The sequence below is a fragment of the Prunus dulcis genome, chromosome 4 (genome assembly GCF_902201215.1).
Source record: "Prunus dulcis chromosome 4, ALMONDv2, whole genome shotgun sequence".
In the NCBI taxonomy this organism is placed as follows: Eukaryota; Viridiplantae; Streptophyta; class Magnoliopsida; order Rosales; family Rosaceae; genus Prunus; species Prunus dulcis.
The window spans coordinates 3524564-3545338 of record NC_047653.1 but is presented as its reverse complement, the minus strand read 5'-3'; the positions used below and the strand labels follow the sequence as shown (position 1 = coordinate 3545338).

The 20775-nt window shown below is 35.4% G+C and overlaps 2 protein-coding genes across 6 annotated transcripts; both read right to left on the bottom strand.

Moving 5' to 3' along the window:
- Positions 1-2763: 2763 nt before the first annotated feature.
- Positions 2764-11223, bottom strand: LOC117625086 (probable LRR receptor-like serine/threonine-protein kinase RFK1). 3 transcript variants are annotated; one of them, XM_034356667.1, is made up of 24 exons: positions 10901-11223; positions 10092-10257; positions 9440-9511; positions 9267-9335; positions 9117-9188; positions 8811-8882; positions 8617-8688; positions 8446-8517; positions 8241-8312; positions 8062-8133; positions 7890-7961; positions 7726-7794; positions 7305-7370; positions 7005-7067; positions 6861-6908; positions 6698-6741; positions 5878-6266; positions 5609-5804; positions 4829-4975; positions 4572-4687; positions 4255-4465; positions 3749-3983; positions 3464-3614; positions 2764-3353 (listed from the first exon to the last, which is right to left on the bottom strand). In XM_034356667.1, the coding sequence occupies exons 1-24, from the start codon at positions 11001-11003 to the stop codon at positions 2973-2975; spliced, it is 3030 nt and encodes a 1009-aa protein (XP_034212558.1). In that variant the 5' UTR covers positions 11004-11223; the 3' UTR covers positions 2764-2972. The 3 variants fall into 3 exon arrangements, with proteins under 3 accessions (XP_034212558.1, XP_034212559.1, XP_034212560.1); XM_034356668.1 differs by lacking the exon at positions 10901-11223 and adding an exon at positions 9712-9852 and having other exon boundaries at positions 10092-10208; XM_034356669.1 differs by lacking the exon at positions 10092-10257 and having other exon boundaries at positions 2767-3353; positions 10901-10918.
- Positions 11224-12915: 1692 nt separating this feature from the next.
- Positions 12916-20350, bottom strand: LOC117625088 (probable LRR receptor-like serine/threonine-protein kinase RFK1). 3 transcript variants are annotated; one of them, XM_034356672.1, is made up of 24 exons: positions 19908-20350; positions 19323-19497; positions 19100-19171; positions 18938-19006; positions 18793-18864; positions 18496-18567; positions 18348-18419; positions 18191-18262; positions 18010-18081; positions 17838-17909; positions 17417-17488; positions 17209-17277; positions 16948-17013; positions 16691-16747; positions 16552-16599; positions 16385-16428; positions 15571-15962; positions 15293-15491; positions 14855-15001; positions 14604-14713; positions 14286-14496; positions 13729-13966; positions 13481-13628; positions 12916-13348 (listed from the first exon to the last, which is right to left on the bottom strand). In XM_034356672.1, the coding sequence occupies exons 1-24, from the start codon at positions 20002-20004 to the stop codon at positions 13001-13003; spliced, it is 2994 nt and encodes a 997-aa protein (XP_034212563.1). In that variant the 5' UTR covers positions 20005-20350; the 3' UTR covers positions 12916-13000. The 3 variants fall into 3 exon arrangements, with proteins under 3 accessions (XP_034212563.1, XP_034212564.1, XP_034212565.1); XM_034356673.1 differs by lacking the exons at positions 17209-17277; positions 17417-17488; XM_034356674.1 differs by lacking the exons at positions 16948-17013; positions 17209-17277; positions 17417-17488.
- Positions 20351-20775: the final 425 nt, after the last annotated feature.

Genomic DNA, 20775 nt, shown 5'->3' with positions numbered 1-20775 from the left:
CCATTATTACGTTGAAGAATATGAGTCCTACATCAGAAACTTGACTAAATAAAATACAAAATATAATGAATGGTTCCACTACTAATAATACCGAGGCCTTTTGTGATAATATCCCGCACCTACTGGACTTTATAAGTGGTTAAGTTGGGGACAATATCAATGTTGTTAGTAGTAGGACATTGTCCCGTCTCTCTGAATTTAACATGGTATCAAAGCGGGTCGATTGCCCTTACCCAATATGTGTGGTGTTCACATGTTGAGTTTGAATGTTTACCCCGACCATTTACCCAATATGTGGTGCTCACGTGTTGGGCTTGAATGATTGACTCCAATATGGATTGGAAGTTAATCTTGAAGAGTGAATAAGATGATGATATGGAATAGGACTTTTATAGAATCAAATCTGATTAGGCAAGATATCAATATCTTGGCTTTAGGAATTTTATCTTGCAAGATAACATATAAAGCAAAGGTGTGCATCTCCTTGTTTGTACAGCTTTTACATGTTTTGATTGATCATCTAAATTTCTCTAGAAAAGTTGATGTGTATATAGTTGTGATAAGTCATCAAGTATTTCATGTTTACATGGTGATTTATCAAACACTTTTATCATTCATATTGCATTCAGTTGCATGTTCTGTGACTCATACAATTAAGGGCACCAAAACCGTGGTGGCGGTTTTCCTCCGGCAAACTTGAACCAATCGTGACCAGTATTGCGTTCAACATAAAGAGTGTGGAAAGATCATCCCGTGACAGAAGTTGAGTTACAAAGAAGTCGGTAAACATTATCTAGAATGTATGTAGGATAATTGTGTGAGTACTTCTTGTAATCATCGTTCTATAGTGGATTTATTTTGGACTGAGGAGTCCTGTGGATTTTCCCTGGAGGTGGGGTTTTACTATGTAAAATAATTTTCTACGTGTTCTTTTATTTTATGCTCAGCATGTTTCAGGATTGATAAGCCATATCAATCTTGCTACCAAAGTTTATTTTTAGTTTATTGATTATAATTTTAAATTGGCCTATTCACCCCCCTCTAGACATTTTTAGTCATCTTACAGGTAATTTCAGTAAACGTATGCAAAACTTTGATGAAAACATATAAACGAGCATGACATCCATGAGATTCTATCCAGAAAGTACAAAAAGAGAAGATATCAATAACCTTCTCAGATGTGTCTGTTCATCTTCTCCCAATAGAAAATCAAAGAACGTGAGAATTAGGACTAGGAGGGTGAGATTTTTTTTATGGGGTTAGGTATTTATATCATCCACTTAAAAGTCTCATACAATACAATATTTAATGAAATACCTTAAACTTGGTAAGTAATTGAATACCACCATATTTTAATTCATTACTTAAGATTCCTAATTGAATACCACTAGACTTTAATTCATTACTTAAAAATCCTAATTGAATACAACTGGACTTTTAAGCTTCAAAACAATCTATTAAAATCCTAATTGAATACACCCCTTTAATTTTTTTTAATTAAAATTTATTCTTAATCATTTAGCAGTTGCCAAAAAAAGAAACCATTCCTAATCATTAAGCTTGAGTAACCTCGTGGAAGAGGTTGCCAAAATAGATGGTAGTGTATGCTTGATTATTTTCAGGGGGGCTCTTAATTGGAGTTCCCCTGACCTCCATATGAAGATCCATTTGTAAGTAAACATTTTGAGTGTCGTTACTTTGCATCTCTTCAATGGAGCCAACACTAATGCATTTTATTTCTCTACTTCCAAGCCATTGAGGATCCTCTTGGTTACGGATAAAAAAGCAACAGCAAAAAAACACAAAGTCATAGCAACTATGACTAAGATCGCCAACGAAAAATAACCGTTTGAGACAGTGAAAATAGTAGGTTAAAAAAAAAATTACAAAAAGTTTTTCTGAAGGTCAAAAGTGGTATTAGAGAATTATAACAGTTAAGTTAGTCCTAAAATGTGGCATTACATACTGTGGGGGAAAAAATTCTCAAATAAAGTCAAGGGTATGAAATTTACCCTATGTTGGAGTCCATATCCGTAAGTGCAGAATTGCATTTAACCAAATAGCCAATCCAATCCAAGCCAACCAAATATAATATTTCAAGGCTCATCCGAACCGATCCGAGCCCACCAATCAGGACCTAAGAGTATAAAGTCGATATTGGTATGAATGCTTGGTGTAAAAGGCTTCAACCTCGCTTGCTGCATTCACATCACCCCTGACTAGAATATTCAATGTCTCATCCTCAGGTCAGTTCGTATTAATGAAGGGACCCCTTATAGAATAGAATTATTAATCAAGAAGACTTGTGATGGCACGAGTCAACTAGCAACTAGCTGCATAATTGCATTATTGATTGAAGATAATGCAATTATGCAGACAATATTACGTACAATTAATATGACAAACCTTGTCTTTTGCAAAACCACCAGGAAAATAATGAATGGTCAATTGTATAAAGAGCCGACAATATTACGTATAATTAATTGATAGGGTTAGTGCAGTTAATGCACCGAGAGCTCTACATTTCTGTCTACAAAAAATGCTCTACTCTACATTTCTGTCCACAAAAAAAGCTCTACATTTCCAGACGCAACGTTTTTAATGTTAGTGAAAAAAAGAAAGAAGCTTGGTCTATTACTTTATGTAATATATTGTCGGCGGCTGAAATAAAATTTCAAAATATTGCAGTTACAGTTTCCACGTTTCTATTAATTTGTAGAAATTTACAGCAGAAATTATTCAGTCTTTGGTGAGGGAAACCAGTGAACGAATTAAATTGAATCTTCAATTGAATAATATTTATATTGTTATTATTGTTGTTTGCAGATATAAACATGGAACGAATAAAGCTAATAGAAAATTGAACAAAATATGTACAGAAAAGAAAATATGGACACAGCTAATCTGCATATGCGTTTCCGAAGACTACAAACAACATACGTGCTACTATATAACCAGAATGTCCACAACTGTCAAGAGGGTGTTGAGTCTGGATTGATTTCAGAGAATTCAAGGCCGGACGTAGAGGTAGACTCGAATGTGTGGACCGTAGTTGAATGCTGTGTTCGACTGATACTTAAACTATGATCTTGCCTCTGCCGGTGGAGGTCTCTCATGGCCTTGAACCTCAAATCTTCTATATAGGTACTTGGTTCTGGGATCACGTCAGGAACAGGGGTTTGTCCTTCAAGCATGCTCACCACCTCGGACATGCTAGGCCTAAGTGATGCAGAGGCATTTGTACAAATCAGAGCCACTTTAACCATGATCTCTGCTTCTTTTTGGTCAAACTCAGACCCTAACTTCTCATCAACTAGCTCCAACAAGTTTCCAGTTTGTTGCAAATGACAAGCCTGCAAATGTTTATTGTAGTTCTCACTGAATTAGTAACAATGAGAACAACCAGATGTGACAAGATGGATGTAAAAATGGATCAAAGAGCTAGAGGGAATGGTAAGAGTACCCAATCTAAAAGGCAAACCCAGTCATCACTTGGGATATAATTATTGTTGTTCTTCCCACTAATAATTTCCAAGGCCACTACTCCAAAACTGTAAACATCTGCTTTGTACGTCAGGTGACCCCATAATGCATATTCTGGTGCCATGTATCCTCTGCAAATCAAGATCCCAAAATCTTGTTATTCAACCCCAAAAAAAAAAAAAAAAAGATCACCAATTTAGCTAGACTTTGTTGCAACTATATCAACAAGTCAGTGTAAACAAGGACATGGAAGGTGGAAACTGACATTGTCCCAGCAACTCGGGTGCTCATGTGCGTCTTCTCCTCTTCATCAAGCTTTGCTAATCCAAAGTCAGATATTTTGGCGTTCAAGTCCCGATCAAGCAGCACATTAGTAGCTTTGATGTCTCGGTGAACAATTTTAAGTACAGATTCTTCATGGAGAAAAGCTAGTCCTCTTGCTATCCCAATACATATATTACGCCTTGTTGGCCAGTCCAGTTTAAGATGATTTTCTCTACCTACAAAAGTTTGTCAAAGAAAATACTGCTCGCTCAAACTTTATTTTCAACTATAAATAAATTGTGTGAAAGAAATTCCAAAACAAAACGGAACGCAAGTAGTACTCAGGGAGTATGCAAGAAGAAACCTAGAAATCAGTATAACCCATCCAAGGATATAAATAAAGAAAATGATAAAAACCAACTCAAAATTATACACTTTAGATCATGATCAGTTACATCTTAATTGGTTTCCGCACTTATACAGGTAAGTAATTGACATCATACTCACCAAGCAATGCTCGTGCAAGGTTATTGTTTTCCATGTACTCATAGACCAGCAATAGCTGACCTCCATCAATACAACATCCATGAAGCTTCACAAGATTTGGGTGCTGGAAACAAGAAATCATGCCCATCTCATTTAAGAATTCACGATTTCCCTGCCTTGACTTAGATGAAAGCTGCTTAACGGCTATCACTGTACCATCAGGCAATTGACCCTGCATCCCAACCCATGTTCAGAAGTATATATGTAAACGTAAAACAGGGAAATCTTAAATAAATAAAAAACATGGAAAAGATTCAACGTACAGATAGCTAAAGTACCTTGTACACAGGACCAAAACCACCTTCTCCGATTTTGTTAGCAGAATCGAAGTCATTAGTGGCAGCTTTTAATTGTTTTAAGGTAAAAGTCCCTGTCTGCCCATCAAGTCCTCTATCTGTCCAAGGAGGCATCAGAAGAGTATGAGTGTTATTCATCATTGCTTGAGCAATCAAAGAGTGCAATTGTTAAATTTTTTTTTTCCTTCATTTCATATGCTTGTGAAAATTATCAGTAGGAACCAATGAATCTGACGCACCTTTCTTTCTCCCCCTTTTGCCTGGCATGTATCCTTTCCACCAAAGGATTCCTAATATAACAAACACTAGGCCAAATGCTCCTACTACAGCTCCAGCAACAATGTGAGCAGTTCCCTTGCTTTCACCATTTGAGCAATCTTTGGAATCTGCTCAAAAGAACAAATCAATTAACTAACTGGAATAACATAAAAGGAAAAAAGGACAAGAAACTCTTGTCCAGGAACACGTTGTTTTCAAAGGCTGAAGTGAACATAAATTTTCCAAATTGGATAAACAAAATTTTAAAAGAGCTTGGGAAGTGTGCATTTGAGCCTTTATTAGAAACCCTTCATATCAGGATTAAAAGCAAAGTCATTTTTTACATACATTATACCCATTCCATTCATAGGAACGCACATAAAATAGCTTTGCTCTTGCCGCAGATAAGTTACAGAATTAAAACTTTTAGCACAAATTACCACTAAAATCAGACTCTATGTCGGTAGAAAAACAAAATATCCTAATTAGCATTAAGGGAAAAGAAAAAGCAGCAGACGCATAACACATAGGTACCATCATCATACCACCAGTTCCTAAACTAGCCTGCTTCCTGAACTAGGTTCCCATGTTGTGTCTAATGTTAGGCCTCAAAACTCTGTCTGAGCCAAACCAAGTATGGCCAGGCTGAGAAACACATGTTGAAAACAGAAAAAATTGTGATCCAAGCTTTATCCCAAGCATACCTTATTAATAGTGCTTTACAATAAGGTAAAGAAGAAGATTGCATCCAGCTAACTCACCAGATTTCACAGAAATAGCAGAGATAAGGGGACCATAGACTCCTCTGTCAGGGATTCTTGTTGTCCCTTTACCAGCAAAATAGAATCGGATCTCTAAGATATTATTTGTTACACTGACATTATGTTCTAGTATTACAGGCTTTTGAGCCATCTTTGCCTCATCTTCAATATTGAAATCCTTTCGCAATACTTCTTCCTGAGACAAAGCGCTTCACATTACACCTATTTGCAACTTCATAATATACGTTTCTAACAAAGTGACTAATTACCTGAACATAGATATCAAATACACGTCTGCCAAGACTCGTATATGTTTGGTCATTTGTAAACTGTATCTCCGCAAAGTGAACACTTACAGTATAATCACCATTTTCTAAGCAATAATGGAAATATGTGATTGAAATTGGGGATCTGCGTGCTGTCGTGTATAAATCAGAGAGATTTGAAGATGCCAGAGATACAGAGTAACGTGTATTTTGGTAATCGTTGTCATCCATGAAGTCTCCAGTGCTACTAAATCCCCAAAAATAATCACCGTTTAAGAAATACTCTGCAGCGCCACCTTCAACTCCTCCGTCTCCTTCATACACAACGTTTCCTTTATTTTCTTTGATGGTGACATCATTTCCACCACAATTAACATGTAAACAAGTTGAATCTGGAATAATGGATAAAAATAAAAATATAAGTGAGAGAATATGAAAGCAACAATTACTAATTGACAAGAGTATTCAGATATAAAACTTTTGAATATCATGGTATTCTCTCTGAACATTTTCAGGCACAGCGAGTTTCAAACTTCACTCAAATTCTTTTTCATTTTATTTTTTCTCTGAAACAAAGACTTTAAAATCCGAAGAATTTACTTTTTTGGGTGTAGCAATCTTTATCATTTACAATTTTCTTCTGCAACAAGCTGATAGTGCGTCATGATCAAACTAACTGAAACATGCATCTTCTATGAAAAAAATAATAATAAAGGAGATTACACCATTTCAAGTAGAAGTAGAAATTCCAACACATGTACTGAAACATAAATAAACTGTATAGCATTGCATATTATTTAAGCCGATTAGAATATATCCTTACAGCGTGGGCAGTTGAGATCCTTCAAGCATGGAAGACCTCTCCTTCTGTCATAATTGAGTGAAAAACATACATTAACATGGAATGTACGCCATGCGTATATATGAACATCTTTTCTCACTGTAATGCAACAAAAAGAAAGCAAGACAGAGAAAGACAATCTTACAAGTTGTTCTCTGTTGAAGAGCTTCGAAACAAGTTCAGGTTTAGATTGCTATTGAAAAAAAGGAAAAAGGTGAAACAACCAGTAGTTAGTATCCATATAAAATCAGTATAATACATGAATAACTACTAGAACAGTATTTCTCACATGTTGTCCTGACAAGTACGTTGCTCAGGGCCTTGCCATGTAAAGTTATTGTATGAAAGATCACTGCATGCAGGAAAGGTCACTCTCTTTAGGGAGAAACAAACATAAGCCAGAAATGATGTGTGTCCATTGTATTGATCCTCAAATTGTTAGCTTCCAGAATTCCATTTTTAGTAATAATATATACATGAGACAGATCTTGGATACACATGAGAAGCATACAAGGAAAAGGTAAATTGAAATTATATCAAAAGAAAAAAATAAATAATAAGAAGCATTGAAGATAAGAATTACACATACACATTACTTCCATCCTTGAAGATTGAGCCAGGTACACTTCCACTCAGAGAGTTTCCAGTTAAAATCCTATAGAAAGAAATATAAGATTTTTCAGAATGCTACATCAATATTCAATACTAGATTATTAAATAAAAAGGGGAGGGGAATTAAGCACACACCAACCTAAAGATATAAGCTTGCATTTCTATCCCAATATAATTAAAAAATCTTAAATTATATAGGCATTCGCGTGCCCATGTTTGTGTCACAGAAATTTAGTCCCTTCTTTATCCAGTAATATGTCCAGCATTTCCCAGAAACTTTTAGGGAAGAAGAATCACAAGCAATGGACCTTTGTAGTTTATAATTAAAGGCATAAGTAAATTACCATACTTCAAATCTGAATGCGCCATAATTAAATGAATCACAAGGTCATACTTACAGGAATCTCAAACGCTCTAAGTTTATAGTGTCTGGAACTTCCCCTACTAACTTGTTAAAACTGACATCCCTATCACAATCACAATACAAAAGATATAATCAAGCTGCATTCACAGTCATAATACAACAATACAATCAGTATCCTACTTAACAAGGTTTACTTACAACATTTCCAGGTTTTGTACCGTCCAGATGTATGGAGGAATCTCCCCAGAAATGTTGCAGTTTCTGAGAACCCTAAAATACACAACTGAATAGCATTAGACAAACCACCATCAAAAGTAAAATATAAATAATAATGCCTTAAGAATATTTGATGACCAAATACTCAACGTACAATCTCACTAGGCCTGTCATGTTTGTCAACGTAGGAAAACCTTGCTGTGGCCCCTTTATATCGCTAATCCTCCTATATATAGATATGGAACCACAAAATGAAAAGCAAAAAAAATAGGGACAAGTAATCTAATAAATACATACAGCTAGAAAGAAAACTTGAAAAGGCCTTTTACTCACAACTCTTGTAAATTATTCAAAAGAGATATGTTGGAGGGGATGGGTCCCTGAAGCCCACTTGCATGCATTTCTCTTCAATCATCCAAATATACATATAAAGAAAAAATAATAAAAATTATAAATAAATAAGAATGAAATAATTTGGGGTATCTATAATAACTTGAAATGTAGGTCGAAATTCTGTCAAAAGAAAAAAATATCTTACAATCTCTCAAGTTTTTCCCAATTCTGTATGAAATCAGGTATCGTTCCATTGAAGTTATTATCGTTTATTCTACTGCATTAGACAAGAGTATGGAATCAATTTGACATGTAAACTTGTTTTATGCATTACAATAAAAAATTTAAAAAAAAAACAAGTGCAGTAAAAACTTACAAGTCTGTTAAATTTCTTAGCCTAGCCAATGCCACTGGTAACTTTCCCGTCAAACGATTGGAGGACAACATCCTGCAATTCCAATACCAAAGCAATGATCCATCCATTTTTACCTATCATTCATCATTCCCAAATGTGTTTACAGTGTAGAGAAAAATCAAGAATCAAAATTTCCCGAAAGAAAATTGCATTACAGAGTTCCCAAGTTGATTAAATTCCCAAGCTCAGGAGGAACAATCCCAGAGAACTGATTTGCTTCAAGAGTCCTGATTGTTTGAAAAAGGAAAAGGAAATAATATTGAGATTAGAAAGAGAGAATCACAGAATCACAGTGGAGGAGTGAAAAAACTGATCCCCGCCAATGGATGCAAATATAAAAAAGTTTTCAAGGAGAAGGGAAAAGACCCTGCCAATCTTGTTTCACATATTTCCTCAATCATACCATAATTCCATGACTCAACTGATAAATTGCCAAGACAAACCATAATTTTAACACTTACAGGTATGTGAGAGTAGTAATATTTCCCAACTCCTTTGGAATCTCCCCTGATAAGCGATTTACAAGAAGAGAGCTGCATAGATTTTCTAATTACTTTACAACATGAACTACGAAATCAACAATATCATCACAAAAGCTGAGAAGAACTCACATTTTTGTTAATTGCATTGCACCCCATTCTCCTGGTATTGTACCATTAAGATAATTGAGAGACAAATCACTACACAAAGAGGAAGGATAAAAAATGTAAAGTGCATTTCAGTATAAATAAATTTTATAGAACAAAATCATCAGCCATTATTCTTGAATACAAAATGATCTTACATTTCTTTAAGGTAAGGAAGTTTGACCAGTTGAGGTGGAAGCATGCCAGGTAGACTGTAACCCTTGAGAGCTCTGTCAGATTGAAAATTATAAATTCGAGTGCTAAGCAGAGAGTAATGTTTTAAGGAAACAGAATAATCATAACACAGGTTGCTTGGAAATTAATGATTAGTGGATCTTCAATTAGAACTATTGGGTTAAGAATTAGAGTTATGCTCTGTCTGTGAAAAACCTTCCTACAGCAATAATAATCTGGGGCAAACTACACTAACCTCCTGGAGATTAAGGTGAAGAACATCAAGATAACCGTCCGCAATTTTAACATTAGGTGCAAAACTGAGAACATCTGCCTCCAAAGCCCAACCATCCTTGGCACCTACCCCATCCTCTGATATCAAAACTTCTTCTAGCACCTATTAGACAAGGACGGTCAAAGTAAGTTCCAGCAATGCAAGGAGGATTCTTGTACTTCACCTAGCCCCAGGTGAGGTTAGTATAGTTTACCCTAAATATATAGATATCAGGCATAAAACCCTCTCTTCTTTTATTTTACTTTCTTTTTTCCTGGTAAATAAATATAAAAACAAATGACTACCCCTGTCATTCAAAGAGATGTACAAAATTATTTAGAAATAAGATGAGGGAACCATACAACGTTACGACGTGACAGACAGTGCTGTTGCAGTCACAACTTATGCCAGTCTCAGATCCTTTTGGCGGATCTGCTGTTACCCCAACCATTTCAATTTTGCAAGAATCACCATTAAACTTCCAAAACTTCGCACCCATCGTACTAGTTATTTCTTGGAGAGCATCAACTATCCATCATGAAAAAACGTCACATAATCAGCACATGGATTCAAGGAAATAATCAACTTGTTATATACAGAGATTGGCAAATAATTTAATCATCAAGTGGCTCCTCTTTCAAAAAGTAATGTTTGGTTGTATTTGGAAACCAGAAGAGGGAAATTAAACCGACCATCACATAAAAGGAAATTAAACTGGTTCTAATTGACATTTGAACATCACATAAAAGGAAATTAAACAGACCATGCAAAAAACTGAAAAACTGAATGCTCAAGGTAAGAGAAATCCCTTGAAAAACCAATGACCTTGTCAAAATTCGGTGGCTACGCTCCAATTAACATTGCAGATACCTCTAAAGGAGACTTATTAGAACCAGTCCCAAAATACCAGAACTTAATGCGCAAGTCAAGAACTCAAAAGCAGTTAGTTAAGAGAGGAGAAGGCCAATTACCCATTTGTTCACTGAGAAAATCTAAGAAGAAAATAAACAAAAATGGTTGATTCTGATTACTAAAGAACAAAAACTAAGTGTGTTCCTGCGTGTAGTATGCAAACATTTGTGCTTATACAGAGTGCAACAACATCCCAAGATTCAAACTTTCAGCAACCCAATTGAAGTTCTAAGCAATAAAGTAAGGTATTAGCTCTTACTTTCATCTTGGGGCACCTTGGACTCTGCAAACCTCACCAAGCTGAAGCTGCAGCTTAGCACAGTAACCAATAAAACAAAGAGGCTACTGCTCTTAGCCACCATGGTGATAAAGATTCAAGATTTGGAACAAAACTCTTGGCTTGCGAAGGAACAGTGGTGTGCAGCCACTGATATGATATGATATTCTAGCTGACAGCTTCTCAATTTGAGCTTTGAAGAAGCCAGGCTAGTCAGCAATGCATGTAGTTGACATTTGACAGAATGCAATGCTTTGAAATTTCGACAAGTGACTGCAAGTAAAAGCAGTGTTTGAACTGCTTTGGAAACCACTGGGCTGAGGCTGTGGCTGCGTGCGCGGATAACCCAAGGTTGGACTTTCTTTTGTTTTTCCCCCAATAATTCAATTTTGATTGCTCCTCTTTAATTTTTTAGTAAAATATTTATTGACCATCATCATGCCATGCAAATCCAAATTTATATCATCATGATTCTATGATCTGTTATTTTCAGGGAATTATTTTCTATTTCCTTTATTTTTATTTACTCGAAAAAAAAATTACACAATTACTATTTTAAAATGTCAATAACAACTTCATCTTATTTTCCAAACATGTATTTCACTTTGACACACAATTACTTAAAAAATAAAGGTGCCTGCTAAAAGTAGTGAGAAAATAAGATAAATAAATAAGCAAGTTGTTTGGATTAATATTTATATTCGGGCCGAAAGGACAGGCTCCTGGTTTCAGAACAAGACAGGGACAGCGAGGCCCCAATGTAGGGCACCGTACTAATTCCACGCGCGTCAAGCCACGTAATGTGACTGTTTGACTAGCCCCAAAATATTCCAGAAATTATTTTTCTTTTTTGTAATAATTTTTGTTTTGTTTTTGTTTTTATCTATATGTCGGTACATTTATCCTAATATTTTGAAACCCAAAAAAAACATTTATTCTGATATTCTCGAACATAATTTAATGTTTTTTTTTTTTTTGGTTGGATAACATAATTTAATGTTAAGCACTAGCAATTACTGATTAGCAAGGGTTTTCTTGAATTCTAGATTAAACGAAGACAAAATTAAGAGGTTTTTATTTGCTACTTAATCGTTGTTGAGAAAATTATAAATCCCAAATTATAATATGATTCCATGCAATGAAAGATATATGGCAAGCAACTTGGTGTTATAATTACATATCCTTATAGTATCACGTGCATGCCAAAAGCGACTATTCGTCATTCAAACAACGTTGTTAATTAGATTACTTGCTTATTAATCTAGGTAAAAGCTTATAACCCAAATTCAATGGATGGCGGCTCACAGCTTGAGATTAGTAAACCAAAGTTGCGTGGAATCAATCTCGACCTAACAAATAATATAGATGTTAAAGGTCCATAGCTCAATAGTAAGAGTATTTATCTGCATATAATTAGTCTCATATTTAAATTCTAATTACACTTTTCTTTTTCTCATTCCAAGCTTTGATAATAAAAATGTCAATTATTCATTTGCCCGATCAGTATAGACACACAGAGAGTGATTTATGATTAATGAAGTGTATTTTGGGCACATGTGGAGATCTATGCTCTCATTGTAACAAGCTAATAGCTGGTCCAATAAGCTCTTGTTGACCACAATTATATTTTGCTGATGACATATTCTCAAGTATTCTAACATTATTTGTATTTATTTTAATAATACATGTTTTTTTTTTTTTTTTTCCTTCTCTTTCCTTGCTTTCGTTTCGTACATATTTTGACTTTCAACTCAATGGGTACTGTCACACACACCAAACTTCGTTGAAACTTGAAAGGATGATGACTTTGTTTTTCCAGGTTTAGGCAAAGCCACAACGTTCTTCTGATAGGCCTATCTCTCTCTCTCCCTCTCTCTCTCTCTCTCTTCACACTTTTTTGGGTACAAATTGGGGAGCCGAAGGACCAACCAAGATGCAATTTTCTGGCAGCAAAAGCTGGGCATGCATTTTTTTAAAGAACTTTTCAACAATTTATATGATAAAAATATAGCCAAATAAACTCATGATCAAGCTATTTTATACACAAAAAATACAACTTACACGTATCAAGCTAAAGTTGATTTAATTCAAATCATGGCCTGGGGTAGAGGAAGAGCAAAATGTAATATTAGTTGTCACATTCTGGGATTGGCTTCCGCCTAAACTCTGTTTTTGACTTCGGTCATGGACATCTCTCATAGCCTTGAACATCAAATGCGTACTCGCTTCTGGGACCGCAACGTCTGGGATTGGTGTTCGTCCTTCAAGCATGCTCACCACCTCGGACATTGTAGGCCTAAGTGATGGAGACGCATTTGTGCACAACAGACCAACTTTAACCATTACTTCTGCTTCTTGACCATTCACTTCATACCTTAACCTTTCATCAACCAGCTCCTTCAAGTTTCCAGTTTGTTGCAAATGACAGGCCTGCAACAGAAGCTTCACTTTATAAACAAGTTTCTTAATATATAACTAACACAAACTACTTGTCAGAAGAAAAAAACAAAAACAGCAATATTTATCCAATGGCTTGAGTGATGATTGGAAGCTATATAGTACCCAGTCTAGGAGACAGACACAACTGACACTTGGGGCATAACTGTTCTTCTTCCCGCTAACGACTTCCAAGACAACAACTCCGAAGCTGTAAACATCTGCCTTATAGGTCAAACGACCCCATAGTGCATATTCTGGCGCCATATATCCTCTGCAAATTAAGATCCCGGAATTTTGTTATTCCAATTAAAAAGACTCAAATTTACGCAAAGATATGTAAACGTGTAGAACTAGATGTAATGGCAACTGACATGGTTCCAGCAATCCTGGTGCTAATGTGTGTTTTCTCCTCTTCATCAAGCTTAGCCAATCCAAAGTCAGATATTTTAGGGTTCAAATCCCCATCCAGAAGCACGTTGGTAGCTTTTATGTCTCTGTGAACAATCTTGAGTCTTGATTCTTCATGTAGAAAAGCTAGACCTCTTGCTATCCCAGTACAGATGTTAAGCCTCGTAGGCCAGTCCAGTTTAATCCGATGGTTTTCCCGGCCTATATGTCATCAGCCAAAAATGCTTATTACTCATCTCAAATCAATTTTAATTCTCTTTTGAATAGTTATAGAAAGCATAAGCATGAAAAATAGTAACAATAATGACGTAACTCAAGTACTCAAGAGTACACAGACAATGTACAAGGAAAAAACTGAAAATCAGATCTAAGAACTTCCCTAACAGAAATGTTAGAATTCATATGGCCAGTAAGCTCTGTCAAATCAAACTTTATATGTCTTGTATATTCAGATCTGCACTTGATCAAATTCTATTGAAGTCCTAAAAGTTCAGGTTTGAGCAAATGACAGTAATCGTACCAAATAAGGCGCCTGCAAGACTATTGTTTTCCATGTACTCGTACACCAGCAATAGTTGGTCCCCTTCAATACAGCATCCATGCAGTTTCACTAGATTTGGGTGTTGCACACAAGATATCATGCCCATCTCATTTAAAAATTCACGGTTTCCTTGCCTTGAGTTGGATGAAAGCTGCTTAACTGCTACCAAAGAACCATCAGGTAAGTGACCCTGCATCCCAACCTTAGAATTCAGAATTTAATTTTTCTATGTAGACTTGTCTTGCGAGAAAAGGACTTCCTTTCAAAGTTCTATATGCCAAAGAAAAACAGGCTTACCTTGTAGACAGGACCAAAACCACCTTCTCCAATCTTGTTTGAAGGATCAAAGTCATCAGTGGCCACTTTTATTTGTTTCAAAGTAAACGTCCCTGTCTGCATATCTCGTCCTAAAAAATATGTCCAAGAAGGATATAAAGTATACCAAATAATTTTTAATTTTAGTTTTCTTGGCAAATAACTTATATACAAATTAATAGATAATCTGCAAATGATCAATTTGAGAATAGGATGTTCAATGTAACATGCACCTTTTTGTCTCCCCCTTTTCCCTCGCAATAATCCTTTCCACCAAAGGATAGCCAGTATGAAGAGTGTTAGGCATAGTGCCCCAACGGCAACACCAGCAACAATATAAATAGTTCGTGCATTTCCACCATTTGTACACGGTTTAAGATCTGGCCAAAAGAATAAACTAAACAAGTTACATTCACTAGGAAAAAGTTTTGAGCAAACAAGAAGATAATGCTTGACTATATAGACATTTGTTTTGCTCAGATAGGAATAATCATGAAATGTGAAGAATTAACATATTCAGGACTCGCTAATACGGGGCGGCGAGCCCAATATGTTTCTAGATATTTGAATTACACAAACTTCACATAATCTTTAGACCAAAAAAATCTTAACTCAATCTAAGATAATAGTACTAAAGTGAAAATGTAGGAACGTTGACAAGAGTGACTCACAGGAAACCACAGAAATAGCTGATATAAGGGGACCATAATCTCCTCTCTCAGGAGTCCTCGTTGTCCCTTTTCCGGCCCAATAGAATCGGATCTCTAAGACATTACTTGTCACATTGACATTAGGTACTTGTTTAACCAACTTCTTTTGAGCCATACCTGCCTCATCTTCAATATTGAAATCCTTCCACACCAATATTTCCTGTGAAAAAGTTGTCTTATCAAATCTTCGAGTTGCAATTACATAAAGGTTGGCATTTTGATTAGTGCTAGCTAAGCACCTGAACATAGATATCAAAAATACGCCTCCCCAGACTACTGTATCCTTTGTCATTTGTGAACTTGATCTCCGCAAAATGGAGAGTTATAGTGTAACTCCCATTTTCTAAACAATAGAAGAAATAAGTAAGTGAAATTGGAGATATGCGTGCTGTCGTATATAATTCAGAGAGATTCGAAGATGCCAGAGATATAGAGTAACGTGTATTCTGTAAATCGTAGTCATCCATGAAGTCACCAGTGCTGCTAAATCCCCACATACTTCTGTCATTTCTATAATATTTTGCAGTACCACCTTCAACTGCTCCATCTCCTTCATACAAAACCTTCGTGTTATTCTCGTCCTTGAACGTTATGTCACCTCCACCACAATTAACATGCATACATTTTGAATCTATCCAAAATAAAACAAAAAAAATTTAATGAGGACAAATATGAGGTAGGCAGTACAACATTAAGCATGATGCAAAAGTCATCTTGTACAATTTTGCTTAGGGTCTTTGGAATTCCACAACAATCCAAAGATGGTGAAAGTAGTGAACGAAATACCTATGCAACCCATTTGCTATACTTCTAGATCGTCACAGTCATTCAATACACCATTTTACGGTCATTCATTAAACCATTTTGTTATTTATTTCAGCTCGCATTCTTCTGTTTGTAATTTACATCTTCATTGCTGTAATCAGTTTTTGATTTAATTGCTGAAGTTATATGTGTGCACTTAAATTTTTTAATTGTAAAATAATTCAAATGAAACTCAAATTAGTCAGATAGCTCTCCATAATATTCAAACTCTAGAAGATGTATACTTACATCGTGAGCACTTAAAATTCTTCAAGCATGGAAGAATTCCCATTCTGTCACAGAATGAACCAAAGATAAATAAGCAAATTTGGAGCATTGTCCATATATAATTATAAATTGAAAAAAAAAAAAAGTTTTGAAGAGAGGGAAGAGTAAATCTTAAAGAAGGATCTTACGAGTTGTTCTCCTTCGAAGAGCTCCGGTACAAGTTCAGATTTAGATTCCTGAAAAACAGATGCCGTGAAACAACTATCAGTTTCTTCAAACCACATAATCTGAAAAATAATCTAAAGAGATATTAGATTCTATTCTGACAAATTTTCTTGACAATCCAGTGGGCCTTTCAATGTGAAGTTATTGTATGACAGATCACTGCAGAAAGCAAAGAAAAAACAACTGTCAGTTTTGAAGCATAACAGGAACCTGTCATTTGATAATAAGAAGGGGAAATGTTTAGAAATTAGAATATACAATGGTAGACACACATGACACCGCAGTTAGAACTTAGTAAAGTATAAATATATAAAAAGGAATCCAAAGTTAATAGAAAGCATTGCAGATAGCAGACGTACACACTATTTCCATCTCGCAAGATTGACTGTGGCACATTTCCACTTAGCAGGTTACCAGTCAAAAAGCTGATCAAAGCAATACCAAGTATTAGTATTGTACATCAATTCTATCAAGAAAGATACTGGCTTCATCAGTTTGGTTGCATTTCTATGACATGGTTCTTGGACAACAAGCAAGATTTTAAGATATAAAAAAAAACTGTTATAGATGAAATTTCACCCAACTGATAGCATAAATTTTTTAAAGAATTTCACACTCACACAAATTTCAGACGCTCAGCTCCTATTGTGGATGAAAGTTCACCCACTAACTTGTTAAAACTGACATCCCTATCACAATTGCACAATAACAATCAATTAATCTCCATCGTAACAGTAGAGTGGGAGACTGCTGCACATATACACGTCTGTGTGTGTTTGGGGTGATTCAAGCATCCAAAGTAAAGTTGATACAACTTTTATTACTTACAACATCGTCAGATTCTTCATGGACCAGATATATGCAGGGATCTCCCCAAAAATGTTGCAGTTCCTCAAAACCCTTGAATTAGTTAAACGAATTAGCATGAAACAGCTCATAGTTACCGCTATTGGAAAGAAAAATAACAGTACATATAAGTTGTACGGAAAAAGAAATATGTATGCATACAATTATGATCTCCTACTCAGCGATGAGCACGCAATTAATGCTCACTAACTGTTGGATCAAATGCCATCGGCTAATAATCAAATCCCAATAATATGCTTTTGTCAACAATTGGATTTTGTTCTAACAATAGGTAGGAAAACATGATTGTGTGTATGGGTGTGGGATGTTAGTGTGCGCTTTGTTCTGTTTATAGATGTACATGAAACACTCAAAGTATTTAATGATGAAGCTCTCAACATACAATCTTACTATGCCTGTCATATTTCTCAGCAAAGGAAATTCCTGAATTGGCCCGTTTAAATCACTAATCCTCCTGCACAAAGATATACCCATGATGTTAAAAACTATTAATCAAATACATAGGAAAGATCATTCAAAAGATTACCGAGGAGAATGAGGGTCCAATTACTCACAACTCATTTAAATTGTACAATTGAGAAATATTTGATGGAATGGGTCCCTCCAGTCCACTTGAATGCATTTCCCTTAAACAAGACAAGTTTTTAGAAGGATTAGTGGAAATAACCCTTTAAAAGTCTTTAAAAGTCGAAAAGCAATGGAAATAATTTTTTTACATAAATATAAAGATCTTACAATCTTCTGAGTTGTTTCCAGTTCTGCACCCAATCAGGGAGTGTTCCATTGAAGTTGTTATCATTTATTCGGCTACATTGCATTAGAATTTTGCCGATTAGACACAAGAAACAGTATAAATGTTATAAAAGAGAAACAATTTATAAGTAAACCTTACAAATCTGTCAAAGTTCTTATCCCAGAAAACGCCTCTGGTAATTTACCAGTCAGCTGATTGGAGGAAAGCATCCTACATTTGCAACATGCAGCAAGTAAATATGAACACACAAGGCCAGACATCTGAAAGTGAGGATTTGATGACTTACAAGGTCTGCAAATTGATCAAGTTCCCAAGCTCAATAGGAAGAATACCAGAAAATTTGTTTGATTCAAGGCTCCTGATTTATGAAAGAAAAAAGAAAATAAAGTTGATGTATCATCACTAGGATATCAAGGCTCCTGACAGAGTTCTGTTTCCAGCTGAGGTCAGATAGCAGTTAGCAAGGCATGTAACGAGGAAATTAGAGACCCTCCTAGTATAGTTTCACAAAGATCACAAGAACTTTAATCGCAATTAGTGTCCAAGTCCTAAAAATTGAGATAAACCAAATCGCCATACGTACAGGTATGTCAGAGTGGTAATGTTTCCTAGCTCCTTTGGAATTTGCCCTGATAAGCGATTGACCAGAACAGAACTGCAGAGAATTCACTAATGAATATACATAGCTACTAAATTAAAACTTCATTACATAAATTCAAAAGGCTCACATATAAGTTAGTTTTGTTGAAGCCCATTCCGGTGGTATTGTACCATTGAGATAGTTGTAAGCAAAATCACTACAAGGAAAGAAAGGTTACTTTAATTAATAAATAAAGATATGTCCCATCCAAATCTTGAGCATAATGTAAATCAAATATGATAGTTCTTACATTTCTCTGAGGTAAGGAAGCTTGACCAGTTGAGGTGGAAGCAAACCAGGTAAACTATAACCCTTGAGCATTCTGCAAAACGTTAAACAAATAATCAAAGATTAAGCAGAGAGAAACTGATAACAAATAGCCAAATCATAAACAAACAGAGCTTTGTGACATGGAAGGCATTTTCATAAGCCAAAACGGAACAATCGATATAAAACTAAGTTAAGACTCGTACAGTTTTACGACATGACAAACAGTGTTGTTCTCAAAGTAGCATTCACAATCAGTGTTGCTCTGGGCTCCCTTTGGTGGCTTCTCCGTTAGACCCACCATTTCAATTCGGCAAGCATCATTGTTAAACCTCCAATATTTTGCTCCCATTGTGGTGGTAATTTGTTGGAGGGCATCAACTAAAAGGCATCCATTTTCAAACCATATAAGCATCATATAGAAAATCAAAGTAAAATGAGATGAGCATATAAAACACAAATGGCAAGACCGCAAGAATACCAAATGATCTAGAGCAGAGAAGTCAGTGAGTTGTGTTATGAGTGGTTTTCAGGGCAAAAGTTGAACTAAACTTAGCTCATTGAATGACTCTAAAATGCAAAAGACCACACTTTTCGGTTTGGTTGCCAAGAAATATAGAAAATTGATAAAAGAAAACTACCCATTCTTATTATGAAATGAAAAGATCAGGCCAACTAATCCAATCAACTTTTATGAGTCCTTGTTTGTACCAAGATAAAGACTTTCTTTCTTTGTAACATTTTCTCATAAACAACCAGGGATTGCCAACAGTAGAAAGATAAGCACTCACCTTCCTCTTGGGGCAACTTAGATTCAGCAAGTTCCAGCAGTGTGAAGCAACTAAATGCAGTAATGAAGCAAACAAAGACACTACCAACCAGCATCATCAACAATTAGGAAATGGTAGTAATTGGGTTTCTGCAATAGCAACTAATGCATGCAATCGGCCCACCCAGATGTGAAAAAAGGAAGCTCGTGCAATGATGCAAGTTGGGTAAGAAACACAATTTGATGCAAGGAGTAAAAGCAATCTTTGAAAGTTATGAGGATCTGAGGAGGGATGTGGGTTTTGTGAGACAAGTAGAACTATCTGATGCTGCTCTTGAAACTCTGCACTGATTGATTGTTGTCATCTTAGGAGAGGACTAACTAAAGTTCAATGTTGTAATTGGACATGTGTTAGACTCGATAACATTCATAACAATCAAGATATAAACAAATGAATATATAACAAGAGAAGAAAAAAGAAAGATGAACTCGTATTGAGTGACACATTTGTCAACAATATCAGAATATTCCGAAAATAAAATATCTGTTTTAAAATTGCTTTTTTGCTTTTTTTTATTTACACATGCTTTTAGCCTAATAATCTTCACCTTTTCCTTTTTAAAGGGGCTACTACTGTAGTTTTGCCCAGGCAGATGAAGATTAAGCAGTTTTAGGATTCTTCTGAAACTCTTGCAGTAGTCTACAATTAATATCATTTGATTTCTCATTCCGAATCCGAATTTTTATAAACTAAGCAGATCCTAAAGAGTAAAACGTAAATGAACAAAGATACGGTCTTTCCAATTGTCCATTAAAATTAAATTGTTGCGATGAATTTAATAACATGTCAAATTAGCACTTCATTGATCTTTTTGTGGACTCTATGTCGG